This window comes from Pavona decussata, unplaced genomic scaffold (assembly GCF_977016875.1).
Source record: "Pavona decussata unplaced genomic scaffold, jaPavDecu1.1 SCAFFOLD_192, whole genome shotgun sequence".
Taxonomy (NCBI): Eukaryota; Metazoa; Cnidaria; class Anthozoa; order Scleractinia; family Agariciidae; genus Pavona; species Pavona decussata.
Genome location: NW_028145601.1, coordinates 1,360,669 through 1,380,011, shown reverse-complemented (window position 1 = coordinate 1,380,011; position 19,343 = coordinate 1,360,669). Strand labels below are relative to the sequence as shown.

The 19,343-nt window shown below is 38.5% G+C and overlaps 3 protein-coding genes across 6 annotated transcripts in view; all 3 read right to left on the bottom strand.

Annotated features, from left to right (window-relative positions):
• Positions 1-19,343, bottom strand: part of LOC146462070 (dipeptidyl peptidase 9-like) — a 203,213-nt gene that overhangs the window by 6,558 nt on the left and 177,312 nt on the right. The gene's annotated exons all lie outside the window — the stretch shown is intronic.
• On the bottom strand, positions 214-15,223 carry LOC146462090 (uncharacterized). Of its 4 annotated transcripts, none has more exons than XM_085086206.1 (6): positions 14,992-15,223; positions 4,969-5,045; positions 4,281-4,349; positions 3,133-3,353; positions 1,788-1,940; positions 214-1,188 (listed from the first exon to the last, which is right to left on the bottom strand). In XM_085086206.1, exons 2-6 carry the CDS (start codon positions 4,991-4,993, stop codon positions 1,030-1,032), a joined length of 627 nt encoding a protein of 208 aa, XP_084942332.1. In that variant the 5' UTR covers positions 4,994-5,045; positions 14,992-15,223; the 3' UTR covers positions 214-1,029. The 4 variants fall into 4 exon arrangements, with proteins under 4 accessions (XP_084942332.1, XP_084942334.1, XP_084942331.1 ...); XM_085086208.1 differs by having other exon boundaries at positions 3,139-3,353; positions 14,992-15,212; XM_085086205.1 differs by lacking the exon at positions 14,992-15,223 and adding an exon at positions 7,607-8,420.
• Positions 12,024-18,029, bottom strand: LOC146462089 (uncharacterized). The gene is made up of 2 exons (XM_085086211.1): positions 17,557-18,029; positions 12,024-13,086 (listed from the first exon to the last, which is right to left on the bottom strand). Exons 1-2 carry the CDS (start codon positions 17,934-17,936, stop codon positions 12,930-12,932), a joined length of 537 nt encoding a protein of 178 aa, XP_084942337.1. The 5' UTR covers positions 17,937-18,029; the 3' UTR covers positions 12,024-12,929.

Sequence of the window (19,343 nt, the reverse complement as noted above, 5' to 3'; positions counted from 1 at the left end):
GCTGTAGGGCCGATTAAATTGCAAGGTTCAAACTATATTTTATGCTGCGTTCAATTTTAATACTGTGACAAAACCTAGTTCCCAGGGCTTTTCCCTTCTCGTGACCCTGGGAACGAGGTTGACTGTGACAGTTTAGTTTTGAAACTACGAAAGGAGCAAGCATCGTCACAATGATGCGGATAACCAACTCAAACCGAGTCCAAAGACACTGAAAACAGGAAAATATTCTTAATCAATTTTTATTCCGTACAACGAGTTTTTATTAAATATGTACACCTTAAAATATTACATCATAAATAATGACCAAGTGACCTGTTCATAGCTCGACTTATGTGATCGGTTTGCACTGATGGCGATGTCCATTTTTTCTTGTTTCAGTGTCCTAAGCGTCCTGAGGCCAGAATTAATTACGGAGGTTTCAAGCTCGACTAAGTTAAGATGCATCCTAAGTATTGTTTCTGAACAATACTCTGTTGTTTTTTTCAGGAAATTACAACAACAGGCTTCTTAACTTTGGAGGGCTTCGTAGATCTGACCCTGCTCGAGCGTTATTGCATCTGCAAACACTGCTGACATTTTCATCCACGATTATAACATAAACATGATGATTCGAGAAAACACATGGTGTGTTATTTACATTAGAATTGAAAAGATGAGATCATTGGAATATATTACCGTGTTCTCTGAACCCGAGTTTATCAACAGACCGTCTCACTGGTCCGAGTCAAGCAAAATAATCCTGCCAAAGGGAAATCATGCCTTCCATCTTTCTCTTTCAATGTTTTATCTTCTTTCAATTAAAATCTTTGATCCGGCATCCGATGTAAACTGTCACTGCCGCAAAAGAGATGAAAATCCACAGAGTCAACTTTTAATTGAACCCTTTGCAGTGACATCAGCCGGTATCAGACGAAAGTTGGGTCTGTCTGGGTATCATACGATACAGCACAAGTCATCTTCAGTTTTATTTTCAGCTCTGAAATAAGAATTAATTTCTGTCGGAGGCTTCTTAACTCAATCTCTTCGCATTTATGATAATGCGGGAACGAGATGATAGAAAATTGCATAAAACGAGGCTCCAACAATTCCCATCATTCCAAAGACTACCGCCGTTAGGCTGCAGTACCTCGCGTTTTTGGATCTCCACACCGCACCTTCCCTGTTGCCATCATCGTATGCTCTATCAACCTGTAAAGACGTTGCCATAGAAATCGATAAGTGCAAGTAAAGATGAGAACTGGGTTAAGTTTAGACTGAACAGACGCAAGGCAACATGGAATCTATTTGTTAAATAGACAGGAGTGTTTTACTGGAAAATACGCAAGTCGTAAAATTCATACGAAACTACATCCGGGACCCGAGTGGCCTATTTTCCATATCCTCACTGCTGAGGATATTGATGACGTCATTTCCCACTTTTTCACGGTTGTTTGTGCAAACAGTCAATGAAAAATGGCGAGCCATAGATTTGTCTATATAATGAAGAGAAAATTACACGGCGGCTTGAAGATTTGAATTTTATTTTCTTGCGTTAAAAACAATATTGTTTTTACCACTCGAAAATAAAATTCATATCTTCGCGCCGCCGTGTAACATTCTCTATATAATTCATGGGTGAAAGCCATAAGTGCACCGAAATATACAGTAAATCAGTCAGATATTTCATCACATGGCACCCACACCCATAAAGTATATACTGAAATTTCCTCCAACGGCTACGATTTCCGTATTCACAAGTTGTAAATAACAACTAGAAAAGCACTCGAACCTTCATTAGTGTAACTTACTTGAAGTGCGCAAATGATGCCTACGACACCGAACGGGAAACAACAGCAGAACAGGGCGACAATTGCCAAGCAAAGATGACTGTCAGGTCGTGGAATGAGCTGGGTGTGATTTTGATGGTATGTCGAGTAGCGAGATCTCCTTCTTTCATCGTCCTTTAGAGAAGAAGATAAAGGCAAAAAACTATTTAATACAGTCAGGAGCCCATCGGCTCCTGATACAGTATAAATATACGTACATATACATACACATCATATAAACAATTACACGTCTGTAGCCAAGTCCTATTTTCGATTATAGCAGTTTTCAGACAACTCTGGTTTAAACGTGGTCCTCTTATCATACAGTAATTAATAGAGACATTCAGCATCGCGTTAACGTCAAACGGCAAACGTGAGCTTTGCGTTTAGGGTTGAAACAATGAGTACATAGATAAGGAAAAAAATGCAAACTAATTTTCGCCTTTGATGCTAACGCAATACTACTCAATTTTACTGAGAAACTGAAAATAGCGAGCGGAAAATGTAGGATAAACGGGGTCACGTGGTCATTTCTGCTGTTCGCCGTCTTCCGTGATGGAACGTAGCCAAGAGAGAATGAACTCTTAAATCTCTCGATAAATACCGGCTGCTTTATTTTGCAGCAGTAATAGTTGTGGAGAACCAATAGGGAAGTGAGAACAACAACGAATGCAATTCCAAAGAACGACGAAGGTCGCCAAACTTAGTTATCATCTTCTTTTGCATCTTGGGACTCACAGTAAGGTATTGTTAGAAGAAGAAAGCCCCAAGAACGTTAAAAGTAAGTTTGATGCAATGATATACTGGAATTAAATCTCTGAGTTAACAGACAACAAACTTGTTAATCATTTTCACTGTCATCAAAACTACTCACTGATCACTGGCCAAAAGTTAACATATCGGGAGTAATATTAAGCTAAGAAGAGGATCACATAACACTGGCAGATATGCGAAACAGGTACAGGTGGGGGAGATGGGAGGATGAAAAAAAGTAGCTCGCACGCCGTGCTAACATTCCTTCAGTACTCCTGTTAATAGAGGCTAATGACTCTCTAGTCGCCGACGGCTGCGTTCGCATGATATCTTTCCAGCTTCTTTTCGTCAAGTTACGCCGCATTAATGATTTTTTGCCCTCGTATACGAGGGCAAAAAATACTCCCCTTTCACAACGTGTACCTGGTTCCCATGTTACCCGGTGTCATGCGACCAGGCAAGGCTAGGGTAGCCAAGTGGACAGTTGTACTAACTATCAGTGAAAATGGTTCACAATTTTCACCATCTGTCAACACAGAGATTCACTTCTACTGCATCGTTGCACCAATCTGACCTTTACCGTAGGTATGACAGTCACGTGAACTTGATGCTGGGAATCATCGTCCATTGGCCAGGTCACAATGTCTAGATCAGCTGTGGACCCCGGTAGAGGGGTATCCTGGCCTTCCTCTTCACAGTCCTCATCCTCATCTGATGGAGTAGGCGATGGCGATTTCTTGACAACAAGTTGAGGTGTGCTGAGGTTGGTTTGTTTGATGTCTCCATTACGCGAAACTTAAGATGAAAAACATGGCGATGAGAAACGTAACTTTCTGTCAAAACAAACCTAATTTGAACGTGCTTTTAGCCAATTCGTTTTCATGTTCATATTTATAACACCTGTAAATTTATATACGTATACTTATTTTTAATTAATTCAATGATGTAAAGCACATTTGATCATTTCTTTTATGAAATTTGGGCTCTATAAGTTTTAGTTATTATTATTATAGCAGTAAAATACGTCCATATGCTATTTACAAATAAAATAGTATGACGCGGCGCGTATGCGTGGCTCGCTCACTATTAAGAAAAAAAAAATGAAAAACCAAATAAAATAAATAAATAATAAAATCTATAATACAGTTAATAAATAAAATACTCTGTCTGTGTCGCCTTTTTCTGCCAACATATTGAATACTACAATTCTCAGTTATGTTCCTACTTTTCGACGCTTTTTAAACTATTGAAAGTGAGAAATGAAGTAGGAAATAGAGCAGAAGAGGAGAGAAGAAGAACATCGCGTTGTATTTTTATAAGCTTTGTATTTTTAGGCTGGATAATGCAATGTAAACTGAGAATGTCTTGAGTTGTTATCCATTTTACGATATAAATAGTGTGCAAAAATTGATTTCTAATTATGGTATTGATTTTTTTTTAAAAAAATAAAAAATTATTATAATTATTATTATTATTATTTATTATTATTATTATTATTATTATTATTATTATTATTATTATTATTATTATTATTATTATTATTATTATTATTATTATTATTATTATTATTATAACAGCAGTGGCAGTGTTTTTACCGTACGGTTGTTGTTTTCAGGCGACACGCAGTTTTCTCTTGTTTCCACAGTGTAAGAAAATATAACTGGTTAGACCCAGAGAAAATAGTAGAGAACATTCACGTGAGATGAGGAAATTACTACTCACAATAGACTCGTTCCCAGGCCTCCTGGTCTGAAGATTGTCTTGCTTGGTCATCAACTGACATCGGACCAACTGAAACCAAAGAACAACGGCAGATATAAATATTTGTCATGCAGTATCATATGTGTCCCTGAACAATAATAATACAGGAAACCCAGTTGACTCGAAATTGTTCCAGACAACTCAGCCATTGGGCTGCAATGTATTTATTCATTTAATAAACTATCTATCTCTGTCTCTATCTAGAAGATGAAAAAATTCTGTTAAAATGAGAATGGTGTATTATTCTCCGAACAGGAGTCGAACCTAAGACCTTCCAATTACAAGTTCGGATGCTCTACCAGTGATCCACAGGAGACTCGTGGGAGTTAGGCCATTAAACTTGGTTCATGGGACAAACATCCTGCATAATGCTAGGATACGAATGTCGAAGTGCGGTATATGCGCAATGGAATTAAATAAATATCTAATAATAATACTGGCATCATTACCATGTGTTTACCATCATATTCTACTATAAAACAGTATCTATGAGTGAGAAAGAGCTTTGTGTTTGAGAAAGCCAGTAAATAATAAATCAGAAACAAACTGAGTATTCCAGAGAAAACTATTTTTTACGTTACTTTACTGTCAGAGAGCAAAGTGGATTGAGAAAAATCATCGAAAGTCGTCAAATAGATTCACTCCTTACCTCCATTTGGTTCCATTCCATTCATTTAATTCACCAACTTCTAAACGTTTCGAGCCAGCTCAGGACCAGGGAAATTTCTAAAAAATATACACATGTTTTTAAACTGACAATGTAACCTAATTACCAAGAGCGACATGATCGAACAACATGAATATAAGACAGATTAGACTTGGCCACTTTATGGCGATCCTTGCCTAGTATTCAGTATCAGTGGTTTTAAGCAAACTCTTTTACTGTCAATAGAATTAAGGTTCAAATTAAAGTGAAAGCAAACTGCGAAATATTCTGTCTTTCGAAAAGCAAGCAGCACCATGAAATTGAAATAACATTTCAAAGCTTTCAGTTGAATGGCATTAAACGCTGTAGGTTTCGTCCACAGATTTTTCAAAGTGGAACAAGTGCAACGCGGTGAATCATAATTCGAACCTAGCAGTGAAAAAAAAAGAGATTTACAAATCAACACAAATATTCACAACGAAAATTAGCTACACAATTGCAACAACAAAGCATCGAGGTTAGTTTGCTTGCTCCCAAAATATGCCGGCCAAACTACGAAGGCTTCTCAGTCATACATTCACTTTAAATATCTCTTTCACATGACCCATCCCCATTTCTTCCAAACGTTTCTTATTACTTAACCTTCATTTACGTTGGTTTATATGCTAAGTCCCAAACCATGAACTGGAGCTTTTTTTTTCAAATTCGATTTCTGGCATTTTCATCCCAAAATTGAGTACTAGTAATTTTCCTGTCAATTTTGGAGGATATGTGTATTTTAATGGCATAATTACAGCGCTGTAATGACGCCGTTGCAGGTATAAATGGATATAAATTAAATTAATGATACAGGTTCTGACATGTAAACGAAGCAAAACTTCGAGGGGCCTAGCCTTTTTATTTTAAAAAATAATATACTCTTTGACAAGGAAAATATACCAGATTTAATGAGGTAAAACACTAGCTCGCTAATGTTTTTACATTTTTCTTATTTTTCTTGACCATTCTGATATCTTTTGTTTAAATAATTGTTACGTGCAACTAAACATTGTATGCTAGTTCACGCTGCATAAATTTAGATTGTTGTGAAATTCAGTTAACTTTAAATGTGAGAGACTAAAGTGTCGCAAGTATCATCCTTTCAAAACGCCCCCAAAGAAATATCACATATATTTCGTTCTCCATCACTTTTTCTCGAGCCTCCCTGTTTTCCCGAGAAACTCATGGTTTCCGAAAAGATCTTCCGAAATTCAATGATAAAGTTAAAGTTTGTTGTTCCGTCGATTGTCATCATTTTCGTCAAATAAGTCAAATGGATTTGAAAAGGTCAACAAATGGTTCACAAAATATGAGAAACATTGAATCTTACTTCGTCCCTGCAGGGTTTTTCGACAAACTGTTGCAACAGTTGTTTTGCTAATTTAATATCCTTTGTATAGTTCGAATTATTTACCAATGTATTGTACTTTCAAATCCCTTTGTCTAATTCACAGGCAACCGAAAATATTAGATTAGATATTAAAACTTAAACCTCGTTCCCAGGGTCCCCTCTCTTCCTTCCTCACGAAAGGTGGGACCGAGGTCGAATAAAATCTTGTCAAGAGTTTTCAATTCAGTTAGTTCCTTTCGTTTCTACGACACCGTCAAGGGTTCAAACACAACAACAAGGTTTGAATGACGTATTGCCCTTCAGCGTTCAGCGTTCGTATTGATTATTTCACTCGGTCAATTAACTTGTGGTTCAATATCACCTTTATTTTTGAAGTGCACAATGTAAACACCGTTTCTGAATGAGTGTAAATGAATTCCATTGAAGTTAACTCGAAGAGAAATGTTCAGCCTGCGGCTGGGAGCAACGGTTAACGTCAAAAACAGCAGAAAACTCCATCCAAGCGGGAAAAAAAGGAGCAAGATTATGTCTGCGATTGTATGCTAATGATGTAGCAAATAAACACTAAATTCAGTATGAGTCCAGTGCCTCGGGTGCAAATGGCATCAGTAAAGCGTCTATTATTTTACTCCTTTTTGTTCATGGATCCCTGCCACGTTGGACGTTAAAAAAAATGCATAAAGTAAGATTTGGCAACTCTAATGAGACGCCTTCATTAATCGTGCCACATTTCACAGTTCTGACCACAAAATCCCGCCGTTTACTTTGAATATCCTGACAAAGTTGTCGCTAACTAAACAATAAACTGTTGTTTATGGGGTATTTGGTTTTCACAGTAGGTTCGAGAACAACCCAACTGGCTAGTAGACTATCCCTAAGATCACGAATAAACTTCTGTTGAACCACCCATATAAAACATCAAACTAACTCTGTCAACAACCACAGTCAAATCTCACATCTTTTGAGTATGTCAGGTCAGTCGTGCCATCGTTTAAACTGAAGAAAGCTGCTAAGCAGGACACTTTTCTAAAATGCTGTTTATTCAGCTAAATCCTCGAAACTTAATTTCTTATTTTTCCTCTGCTTCATACATGAGCAATCTTGGGAGTGTCAGAGTTAAGTTTTGCTTAACCTGACCGGTTTCTCGGTGCGTAAAATGTTCGCGTGACTGAGTCGGAAAGTAACGCTGTTTAACTTAGAGACGACCAGGTTAAGTTGTTATGGATGTGTTAAACTATGAATTAACAGTACCTTCTGTTCATTTGTAGTACCTTCAGCTCGTTCTTCTGCCGATATAACGTTCATACAGCGACTAATTCCTTCTTGTCCTCGCAAGTTTTTTCCTCCTACCGCGCAAAGCTGTTTTTAAACGAATCTCCATTGTCAGATAAGCTAGATTGAACACCAAAGTCACATGGTAATTATCATTCATTCATAATTACACTTCGTGACGTATGGTGCAATATTACGCACTCCGAACGTGCTACGCAATATGTCCGACATTATGTTACGGAAAAAATGCCAGAAATGAATACTATCTTGACAATGTTTTAGTAAAAGAAAAAGCCTTTTTTCAAATTAAACTTCTGTTAGTCTCTGGATTAAAACAGACGCCATTTGTGGTCCCTTGAACAAAAAATGCACCTGTTCTGTCAAGTTCTGATGACACTTTTAGTCAGACAGGATTCTAAAGCTTTTAATCCTAGTAAATTGACCGAATATTATTGCCTAGTTTTCCGTGGATAATTATAGGCCTTTTTAATAAAGGCATTAGTTGTTAAATTGAAACTTTTAAATTTTTAGCATTCGGCACGAGAGCCGTCTTCTGACAGACGTCACGTACGGAAACGTTGAGTCTGTAATTGAAAGCTTTGTAAGAAGTGTTAAAATAAAGCCACCAGTTCAGTAAAGAAAAAAATTACAGACTGAGTAGAAGATCTACTTTACGCTTGAGAAGACAAGGAATCCGGAGAATCAAGGAGAAATAATAATAAGACAAAACAGGAAAAGATTAACTTGGAGCAGAGGTCGATAAACAAACATAAGATTATGCATATGGCTAAAGGGCAAATGGATTTTTAGCCAAGAATAGTAACGTGGGGGAATTCGATCATTTCTAACGTTTTTGAAAAATTAAAAATTGCCGTTGGAGGATAAAAGCCAGTAACACAGCTCAGTGTTAGAAAAGGTATTTAAAACACAGCTCCCTATATAATTCGCTATGGTGCATTGCCTTGTAAGCAAAATTCAGTGCAGCTTAAAAGTGTTAGGGATATGATGCCGCTCCGTAAGACTTACAAATACTTAGATATTTAGCTGTAGTCTTTGTTGCAGTCGTTCTATTTTCCCATAATTAGTATCATCTAGCGCGCCCCTTGTTAGCTCCGCTCTCCGCTCTTGCCCGCTTGTCTCGTTCGCTCACTCCCACACTCAAATGCTTATCATATCATTAGATGGCACGGCTGAAGACAGACTAATTCAGCAATCGTCAAGATATTGACATTTCTACAACAGACACAAGTGCCATCTTAAGTCAGGTCTAAGCTTAATCATCTCCCCACGCTCGGGCTTGTGATTTTTTATACATGCAGAGAAGTAATTTGACCAAGGTCGCTTGCCTTTCGCACTAATCCATGAAATATTGGCAAAACTCTTTTTGCGACCAGCCGGGATTATCTTAAGCTAAAGAATCTCATAATCTATTTGTTCACGAGTCTTTCTAAATTTCCCGGGTCAAAACTAATAAAGATGACCATATGAATTGCTTCATGTTCTGAACTCAAAACTTCAAAATAGCTTACCTCTACAGCGGACTAAAAAGTGAGATGACGCTCTATTACAAATCGACTTGTGGCCATTTTTCTCAGTAGTTTTTCAAGATACTGACCAGGAGAATTTCACAAAGTCTTTCGATTAATTAAAATTATCAAATGATCGGGGTAAGGTGATTGTCTGGGTGTAAGAGAAGGATGATCGCGCCTGGAATTGGTTGAAACAAAAAAGAGGAAATGAGTTGTGCAACTGATCAAATTTCTAGTTGAAGCTTTCAGTGATATGAAGTTAAATTTCCCCACCTTTTTACCAACACAGAACAAATTGATTCCACAATAAAAGGACATGAAATTGGAAGGCTACAGCGATCCAAACCGATTAAAATAAAACTAGAAAGACAACAAGACTGTTTAAATTTAACTTCCAAGAGCATGATATATTTGCAAATCGAGGCTACGAATAGGAAGATGACCGAAGATGATATTTGACTTTATATGTCAACTGCCAGGCGGTGTGATCCAATAATTAAAAAAACTTCCAATAACCTGAAAATATACGAAACACCTTTCGCAAATTAGGTGATGTTATACGCACACTCATATCTTAATTTGAATGCAAATTTAGATCAAAGACGCTTAAAGATAGTCACTTTCGCAAACATCTGCCCCAATGTTACCGAGTCAATAAAAATATAATAATAAACGGGTGCCAGAAATATTCAGCGAGTTGTGTGTTCTCGGTTTAGGCTTGTCTGGGTGTACTCACACTCTACATTATGAAAACGACTGATTTGTACGAAACCAAGAGACGAATCTGACATTATGTTGCGGTTACGCACGTCTAGCGGGTCTCCAAATGACTGATGATCGTAATCGATCATGGGACCCCAGAATTGTTCACTTGTTTGATCGAAAATGGTCCCAAAGAACAAAGATTTGCGAACGAACGACCACAAAATAAAATAATCTATTCTTCTGAGTGCATGGACAGTTTAATTTTAAAAAGTAGAATGAGGGACAGTTTTGATGGCGCAATACATTTGGATTACCAACGCTCTGCCATCATTTGCGATCTTAATCGCAACAGATTTACGATATTAATTAAAATTTTATGTACGTTTCAATGGTTTAAATGTGGTCCTAGCTTACATTAGAATTCTTCCTTCGGCGAAGTTTTCTGGCACAGAAATAAAGTTATTTATTATTATTTTTTATCGTTGACAATCAATATCATTGTTTGATATTTCAATTTCACAAAGTCTTTCGATTAATTAAAATTATGAAATGATCGGGGTAAGGTGATTGTCTGGGAGTGGATTGTCTGTCTATTTCCTCTTCTTTTATGTAAGGTTAAGTTACTTCTATTTTTTAGAATTTGTGAATGAATAGTGTTTTGATGAATTGATTGCATGGATTTTTTGTAACAGCAGGTTGATTGTAAATAGGATTTTAATTGAGGTTTTGTAATATCGATTGTACTTATTATTATGTTATTATTATTATTATTATTATTATTATTATTATTATTATTATTATTATTATTATTATTATAAACAATCACTTAAGAGAGCAAGTGCCAAAGGGAAAATGGATAGCATTGATTCAAGCCTCTCCCCAAGCCTGCTGCGTCTGGTTAACCAATCGAGGGATAAGGGCGCAAGTTCTTGGCTGAATGCGATGCCTCTCGCAGACAAAGGTTTAGCCCTCAACAAGCAAAACAAGCAAGAGTTCAGAGACTCGCTACGCTTGCGTTATGACTTGCCCTTAGTCGATTTACCAAGTCATTGCATATGTGGGGATAAATTCACCGTTAGTCACGCCCTCTCTTATAAAAAGGGGGAGTTTGTAGCGCAGAGACATGACGGTGTACGGAACTTGTTAACGACATTCATCGACAAGATCTGCAATAATGTCGAAATCGAACCACGCCTTCAACCCCTGGACAACGAGCGATTTCATTTGAGGAGCGCTGTTACAAGTTCTGAGGCAAGGTTGGACATCAAAGCGGGAGGCCTCTGGGCAAGAGGAGTTACGGCATTTTTTGATGTTCGAGTTACGCACGTCAACTGCAAGTGTTACCAGAGCAAGGCAATATCGTGTTCAAAGGGCAAGAAGAAGAGAAGAAGCGCAAGTACCAGCAGCGGGTGTTAGATGTAGAAATGGGTTCGTTTACGCCTTTAGTGTTTGGAACCAATGGCGGAATGGGAAACGAGTGTCAGCGGTTCTTAAAGCATCTCGCAGACAAGATAGCTCAGAAAGTTACCAAGCCTTATCATGTTGTAATCACTTGGCTCAGGACACAGATCTCGTTTGAACTCTTAAGATCGGTACATGCATGCGTCAGAGGTTCGCGAACGCCATTTCGTAGCAAGATAGAGCAATCATTAGACTGTGAAATAAATGTCGCTAGTGCGGATATCTGAAATACGTGTCTATATGCTTTTATACTTGGGCCTTTTTATGGACACTGGTTTAGCCGTCATTAGTGTGATTCGATTATATGATCTTAATATCTCTGCATAATGAAATTCTTTATTTTATAGAATTTTGAACTTTTATTATTAATTATATCTATTTCCTCTTCTTTTATGTAAGGTTAAGTTACTTCTTTTTTTAGAATTTGTGAATGAATAGTGTTTCGATGAATTGATTGGATTTTTTGTAACAGCAAGTTGATTGTAAATAGGATTTTAATTGAGGTTTTGTAATAAAGATTTTATTATTATTATTATTATTATTATTATTATTATTATTATTATTATTTCGGAAATATCACCAACATCACTCGTGCACTATTAAAAATATTAAAAAATTAAGCAAACTTACATGGTGTTTTGTTTCAGTAGCGCTCAGCGATCGGATGGCCAGATTATAGAAATACTACATACTTCGGTACAATGCATTCAAAGGTTTAATCTTTAATAAATCGATCCCTTCAATCGTCGATTAAACTTCACAAACTTCGTTCAGTTTATAATATAACAGCGCTGAATCCTACTACTTTATTTTACTGGTGTCTGGCCTGTAATCGAGCCTATGGTGTAAAGTAATATGAAAGAAAGCACAGTAAATTAGTTCCTTCCTGTTGATGAGATTGCCAGGTCACTCAGTGTAGCAAGACCCAAGGTAGGTCAATTACCTCTTTACTTTTTTAATTACTTTTGTGTGTGTGTGTGTGTGTGTGTGTGTGTGTGTGTGTGTGTGTCGCGAATTTCCACTGGTACCCTGGCATTAACACATATATCTAGTGTTTCTTTCTTTCTTTGGTGCCTTGGGAGGACTGTGGGCTCGATTGCCAGCCCACGGGAGGAAAGCCTGACAGGAGGGAGCGGCGAAAATCAAGTCTAGGAGGACTGTAGCTTCATATGCAAATAAAGGCTAGCTCTAGCCTCTTATTAACCTCACACTTGCTTTATGATTCTCTTGAATCTTTACCGGATTAAACTTCCTGTTTATTGTATCACTGACTTTGCTAAATTAGTTTACAGCTGTAAAGTAACGTCAAAGAAAGTACACTTGAGGCCGTAGCTAGGTCATTTGAAGTAATACACGAAAACATGGTACAACAAATTTAAGGGTAATCTTAAAATTAGTATGCGGCGCTCTTGAATCTTTGATCAAACTTCTATCAGTTTATCCTTAATCTAAATAGGATCGATCCTCAAAGGGACTTCATATGCACTGCGGAAATATAATACGGATGATGATCGAGGGATCAGTTCAGTTCATTTCTGTTACATTAGTTTACAAGAGTAGAGTACGGAACGTGAAGGCGAGCATGGCCCCTTCCTGAGTTGAACAGCTTACTTATGGTAATACCACGGCACATTACACTCTTTTGAAGTACCGTATGTCTTGTACTTATATTTATCGAGACAGTCTCCTCCGGATGAACCAAACAGATCAGCTCCACTGTCGTAGACATCGTCCATACCACCTGTGCGCCATTCTGGTTTATGTCTATCAGTAAAAAATATTATTATTCAATTATATCAATATCTAGTCTCTCAAACAAAACAAAATTAGCCTTGTGCAGTTCTTTGTTTCTTTGTCTTTTTGATGGCGGGAAAGTTGAGACGAGAGCAAAAATACGAGGATGGGGGGAAAGGAGAGGTGAAATTCGCTTCCCCGCAAACCCCGGCACGACTTTGAAAAACGCGTTCGCCCACGAACAGTTCGCGTGGTCAAAAAACGAAAAACACAAACAAACAAAAACAACTTAAATGCTTGCTATGCAGGCTCATTATATTTTCGTTCTAATGCTGTATCATACAGCAAGCTCTGTCGTACATGACGATTTTACGTTCCCTAGTTGAAATCTGTTGAAAAAACTGGTTTGGATGCCGCACGGCGCGGCGCATGAGAGGTAAGGGGTGGTGTCTGATTGATGTGTCGGTATGGTCAGTTTTTGACATTTATTTTGAGATAAACGTACCATGCAAATAAAAGTAATTTACCTGTTGCTTTGCCGGAACTTGCAAAAGTGCGAAGGCCGTTCCTTCCTCTTCGAAATTCGCGTTTTATTAAGCGCATACTACGAAATTAGACTCCATTGTGCCATCTCGGGCTTCATCACGGCCATTACTCAACCTTAGCACTCACTTGGGAGGAATCAAGCTGTCACCCATGCACAAGCAAAAATATTTATAGCATTATCTCAATTCCATCAGTTATATCAGAAGATAGTGAATTTTTTGCTGACTTTGTTGTTATTCCAAAGGATGTTGCTTAAATATATAAGAGAATAGGGTACTCCCTTATATAAGCCATAAAGGTTATGTCCCGTCCGAAAAAAAGTTTTCAGCTGTTTTATTATGAAAATGGGGCATATAGGTTTTGCCATGTTGGCCTGAAATTGGCCGTAGTTTCTAAAATGAAATTCAGTCCTGCAAGGGAAAATGCTGATATGAGTCCCAACAATGACAAGACAGCTGTCTGTGGTTTCCATTCCATTTGTGCAGGCGTAAGGTTATCAAATCGTCCTAGAATGGGTTATTTTGATTTAGAGACTTGGACGATTCACCCCCCCCCCCCCAACCCAGCCCCAAGTATACTAGCCCCTGATCCGTCACGCAGTTGTTTTTCAGGGGGAGAAGGGTAAAAGGACTCTCCTAAAACTGCGGTGTGGAGGCCAACCAGCCCCTCCCCCTAGCCATGCCAATAGTATCACTTTCTTTTCTTTTATCACTGTTTCGTCAGTCAACCAACTAAATCAGCAAATTACGCCTGAATTTCAGACTAGATAGTAACACACTCGATAATTATAGTCAAGCTACAACAGACACCAAAAGGTGACACGACACTTGAAAATAACAATACCCTTGGCCGCCTTGGGCGATCATGACCGGAAGTAACGACATCGCTTATATGTCATGTAAGCGCCGTGACCATTTTACTTTTACAATAGATGTAACATCATTGCTGATATTTAATTGTATGTGTTTCCTTGGGAAATCTACTTTAAAATGACGCTCGCCGCTTCATAAATTTACTTAAAAGCCAATCAATTTATTACAAAAAATCTGTCAAGACTGTTCAACCGCGACAAACGACCACCCAGGAGAAAGTAGCAACAATCACATTGTTGCCGCTAACGTCCTGCGCCGCCACTCTTGTGGACGTTTTAGTCGATTTAGTTTTGGGCAACGGCAGCAAGCGACTTGTAAAAGATAGAAGAAATAGTTAAAATCATGAGAATCAAAAGTGGAAATAAGAGTGGCTGGGATACGTGTCTACATCTCCGCCGATCTGTCGGACGTGAGTCCCACTATAAACGTTCGCGTTGCGCGTGGTGGCCACGGGCTAACCTAGATTCTGTTGATGCCTTTCATATGAGGAAAGGAAAAGACAGAAAATGTTACTTACAGTAAGGTCGGCCGTAGTACTGTTATAAATATGTCTTGCATTTTCTTGATGTCTTGTCGGTCGTAAGTGCTGATGAAGGGTTAAGCTGTCATGCGGGCTAGTTTTTTAGCCTGAGTACAAACTCCTCTTATTTCCGCGGGAAGCAAGGAAAATAGGAGATGTCTGCACGTACGCTAACTGGTTTTTGGCTCAAGTTACTGATCTTGCGCACTGAGTGCGTGGGCGACAGCCTGACCCCTCCCAAGTGACAATTTTTGCGATCCTTTTGGTTCAAGTCCAAGCAACAACCGTGGACGGTAATCCTGCTGGTATACGTTGGATCAATTGTTGATCTGATCGGCTTAACAAATACAAATGATAAAAGAAGCAGAGACCGATACAACGTAGAATTACGGTTTAAAGGTTACTATATTTCGTCTGGCCAAACCAGCCTTCTTCAGGTATAATGAAAATTTACATTGGGACATACGCTTATATAGCTGACAAATATTTGCGCAATAGCGGAACTACGTTAAACTAAATTGATTGACAGTATAAAATATGAAGCAAATGAAATAATAATAACAAAGAATGAAATGTACTAGCTTTTTTCCTTTTATTTTTTTTCATTCTTTGTTATTATTATTTCATTTGCTTCATATTTTATACTGTCAATCAATTTAGTTTAACGTAGTTCCGCTATTGCACAAATATTTGTCAGCTATATAAGCGTATGTCCCAATGTAAATTTTCATTATACCTGAAGAAGGCTGGTTTGGCCAGCCGAAATTTAGTAACCTTTAAACCGTAATTCTACGTTGTATCGGTCTCTGCTTCTTTTACCTTTTGGTTCCGCTGGACAAGGGTAACGAAGGCTCTGGGGACGAGATTGCCTAAGAAAACGCCAGGGTTGATCGATCATGTTGTCTGGGACAATTATGAAACGAAAGACAGAATGGATCTACGGATAGAAGTATAAATTTGGAGTCCGAATTTTGTCTTCAGTCATATTTCATGAAAACAAAACAAGTGTCAAGTTATATCAATCCCCACCACCCAGGGGAAAAAAAGTCGTCCAATTAATTCCATTGGACCTTGAATGCTGCAGTTTTTACATTTCAATTGTTGTTGTTGTTGTTGTTGTTTTATTTTGTGTTTTTTGTTATTTCGGTATTCACTTTTTTCACTTTAAAATTAACCTCGTCCCTTGACAATCCATTCATCCAAGCTTGTGTGGGTAAGTTACCATGAAACAAAGACACGTTGATTTAATTGGTAAGTTACCACCCAGTCACACAAACGTCTTAGGTGAATTTCAAACATACACGTTTAGGGCGCATGCTTCAAGGTAAGCCCTCAGTTTTTTTTTTCCGCCGCACCTCAAAGCCCGCGCATAGCCCTGGCCCTGAGAAAGACTAATTCTATTAGTCGAAATATTAGCCACTAATAAATCTGCCCTTTGCCATAGTGCCAGCCTTGCATTCAGTTTTGTATTTTCACGTTCAAGTGACGCCTAACACGAGGTCTTTCACAAGAGAGATCCGACAAAATTACCAGCAAGTTTAATTCCTGCGTTGTGTGAACCTCTGAATTCAAAAGTTCTTTCCGCGCATGCTCACAGACCCATAAAATGAACTGAAAACCAATGGCAGCTGTGGACAGCTGCAAGGAAAATAGGAGACTGGGACTGAACAGTGCGATAAATTTGAATCATTCGTCTTCCACAATTTCGCCTTAAAAAAGGCAAACATAAGGACGATCTGTTTTGCAGAATCAGTTAAATCTGGGGAAAAACCGGTTCAGTCGATTTCTCAAAATAGAGGCTGGTGCTAGATTCATCTGAAGCCCTTCCAAGTTAAATGTTGTTTCTTATCAACTGAGGCTACTGTTAGTCCTGAATAGACTTTTGTCAAAACTGAACAATACTTAGTATACAAAAAAGGGCCTCGTGATGACCTGGCCCCGAGTCGCAAAAATCTCTCATGTACAGCAACTAAAAAGAGTTTGGGGCAAAAATAATCAAAGTTTAAAAGCTTTATCTAACAACCTTAGCACCGCGCAATTGAAGGGATCAAAAGATAAAGCAATCAGACGGTACTTTGGAGTCCAATTCCGTATTCTACCTTAAGAAAAGAACGGCCAACGCACGGAAAGTTTTTTTTTTTTTTTTTTGAAAATCAATTTCCCTTGGTTACCCTGGTTGGGATAATTATTTAACGGAAAATTATGAAATAACAGGTGCGATGAATGACGTCAGGTCATGCCAATCAATTAACATATTTCGTTTCCTGTCTCTCGTGTCATTTCACTTCAAATTTCGTTTTTCGTTTTTTTTTTCCGACTTTTTAGCTTCGACAAACTGGCATGTGTTTTAGACATTGTAGTTTCCGTGAAGTAAATGTGGAGGAGATTTACCCTAGTGGACCTTTTGCACCATTTTTGAAGACGTTTCCTTTTTACTGAGCTCGTTTTCAGTTAGTTTTCATGGCCGGCAAAGGGGAGCTTATTTTACGGAGCGCTCTAATTAAGGGGGAGGGGGACGCCTACAACACTGTAATTTCAAATGAAAAGGGAGAGAAGTTGTACCTGATGTTGTTAGCAAACGCTCCCGCGTAAACTCCGCACTGCGCTGCGTCAAAACTTCCTCTACAGCGAAAGTAATTATCGCAGTTCCTTGCTTTTGCAGCTTTCATGTCGTTCAAAGCTTTCGCCATCTTCACCATGGCACACCGAATCTGATGCGGAGCTCCGCGGTACTTGGAGGCGGCCTTCTTCATCCACGCAGGAATGGTGTCAGGTAACTCTGCCAACCATTTAGGAAGTTGCCGAGATGAACGAATCGATTCACTCCTTTTCATCTCCTCAATTTTCGTGCTATCGAGGACTTCTCGCACGGAAACATTTTGAGAAGGCAGGAAAAACATGCTTAACGCAACGATAGCGAAGAAGCAGTACTGTTTCTTCATTTTTTCGGTTAAGGGATTTGTAAAGTTGTGAAGAGAAAAGAATCAGCTTAATCTTGTGACTTTCAGATCATGCTTTCAGCTCAATTTTGCAAGTCGTCAATTTATATCTTTTAGGTTTTCAATTATTGATGAATAGCTTCCGTCGTGTATTTTCTTGTTATTCATTAAGGCTCGTTTAACTCTTTCTCAGCGGAGATATTAAGCCCTCAATTAAGGATGAATGCACAGACTCTGTCCATTTAGGGTCGTTGATAATGACAGAATTTCACTTAAGCATTTTGCCGCTCAGGATATCATCCAGAAGTTCCTCAGATAGTTCAATTAAATTCTGGTCTATCTTTCAGATCTTTGCCCATAAAAGCGCAAAGTATCTGCGAAATCTCTTTCCTAAACGCGCTTTTTATTGTTATATCAGATATTACCAGCCAGAATTAAGATTTTCGACATGATTAATCAAACACCTTCTAGGAGTAATCATTTGTTTCAGTCAGGTAATGAATCAAGGCAGGTGATGTTTGTTAAACAAGACGCCGACGGAAATGTTAGCACCGCCAAATAAACAGGCTTGGCTTAACTCTTAAACCGACTGGTTATTCGCCTTAGCAGGTAGAATACGATGACTGAAATCACGATAAGACAAAGCCCTGGTCTTACGGTTTTGTAGTGGCCGACTATTTACTTGAAATTTGTGATTGGATACGTAAAATGAACCGGCTGCGCATTAATCAGGATTATGACTTGTTTACGTACTTTGATGCCTATAAAACGGAATGTGAAAAATTGAAAATCGGAATTTATCTGTAAAATACTGTTCTAAGCGCAACCATTTTACTGAAATCCTATTTGAACCAGTTTTCGGCGCAAAAAACTCCCTGGTATTTAGAATCTTGTCAGACGGAGCATTCTCGGTTTTCTGATGGATGTCTCTATTATATACTATAAAGAGAGGAATGGGGACAACCTCGTTCCCAGGGTCTCTCAGGGTCTCTCAGGGTCCGCTTGGGCGAGAAGATGAGAGACCCTGGGAACGAGGTTGGAATGGGGAATGAGGTCCCAAGGTTTAACATACAAGAGTCAACCGTGGATATCCGGAAAAAAACTAATAGCAACACTCGAGAATGCAAGTAACAATAACTAGATCCATCTTGGCCACTGAACTGATAATATGGAGTTCACTGACTGAGCTGCTTCTATACGGACGGCAACGAGAACGTGCGTAATTAATTTTGGTACATTTCTTCGCCGCCCTCAGCCATGCAGACACTTGAACGTGAAATGATCAAATTCAAGGTTTTGTGATGAACGTGAGCACATGGCAGAAAATTTTTCATTCTCTTGAACGCCCTTCCTACGCCTGTTCTGGTAGTTGATAGTTCAGTCACACTGTACGAAGCTGAACGATGAACG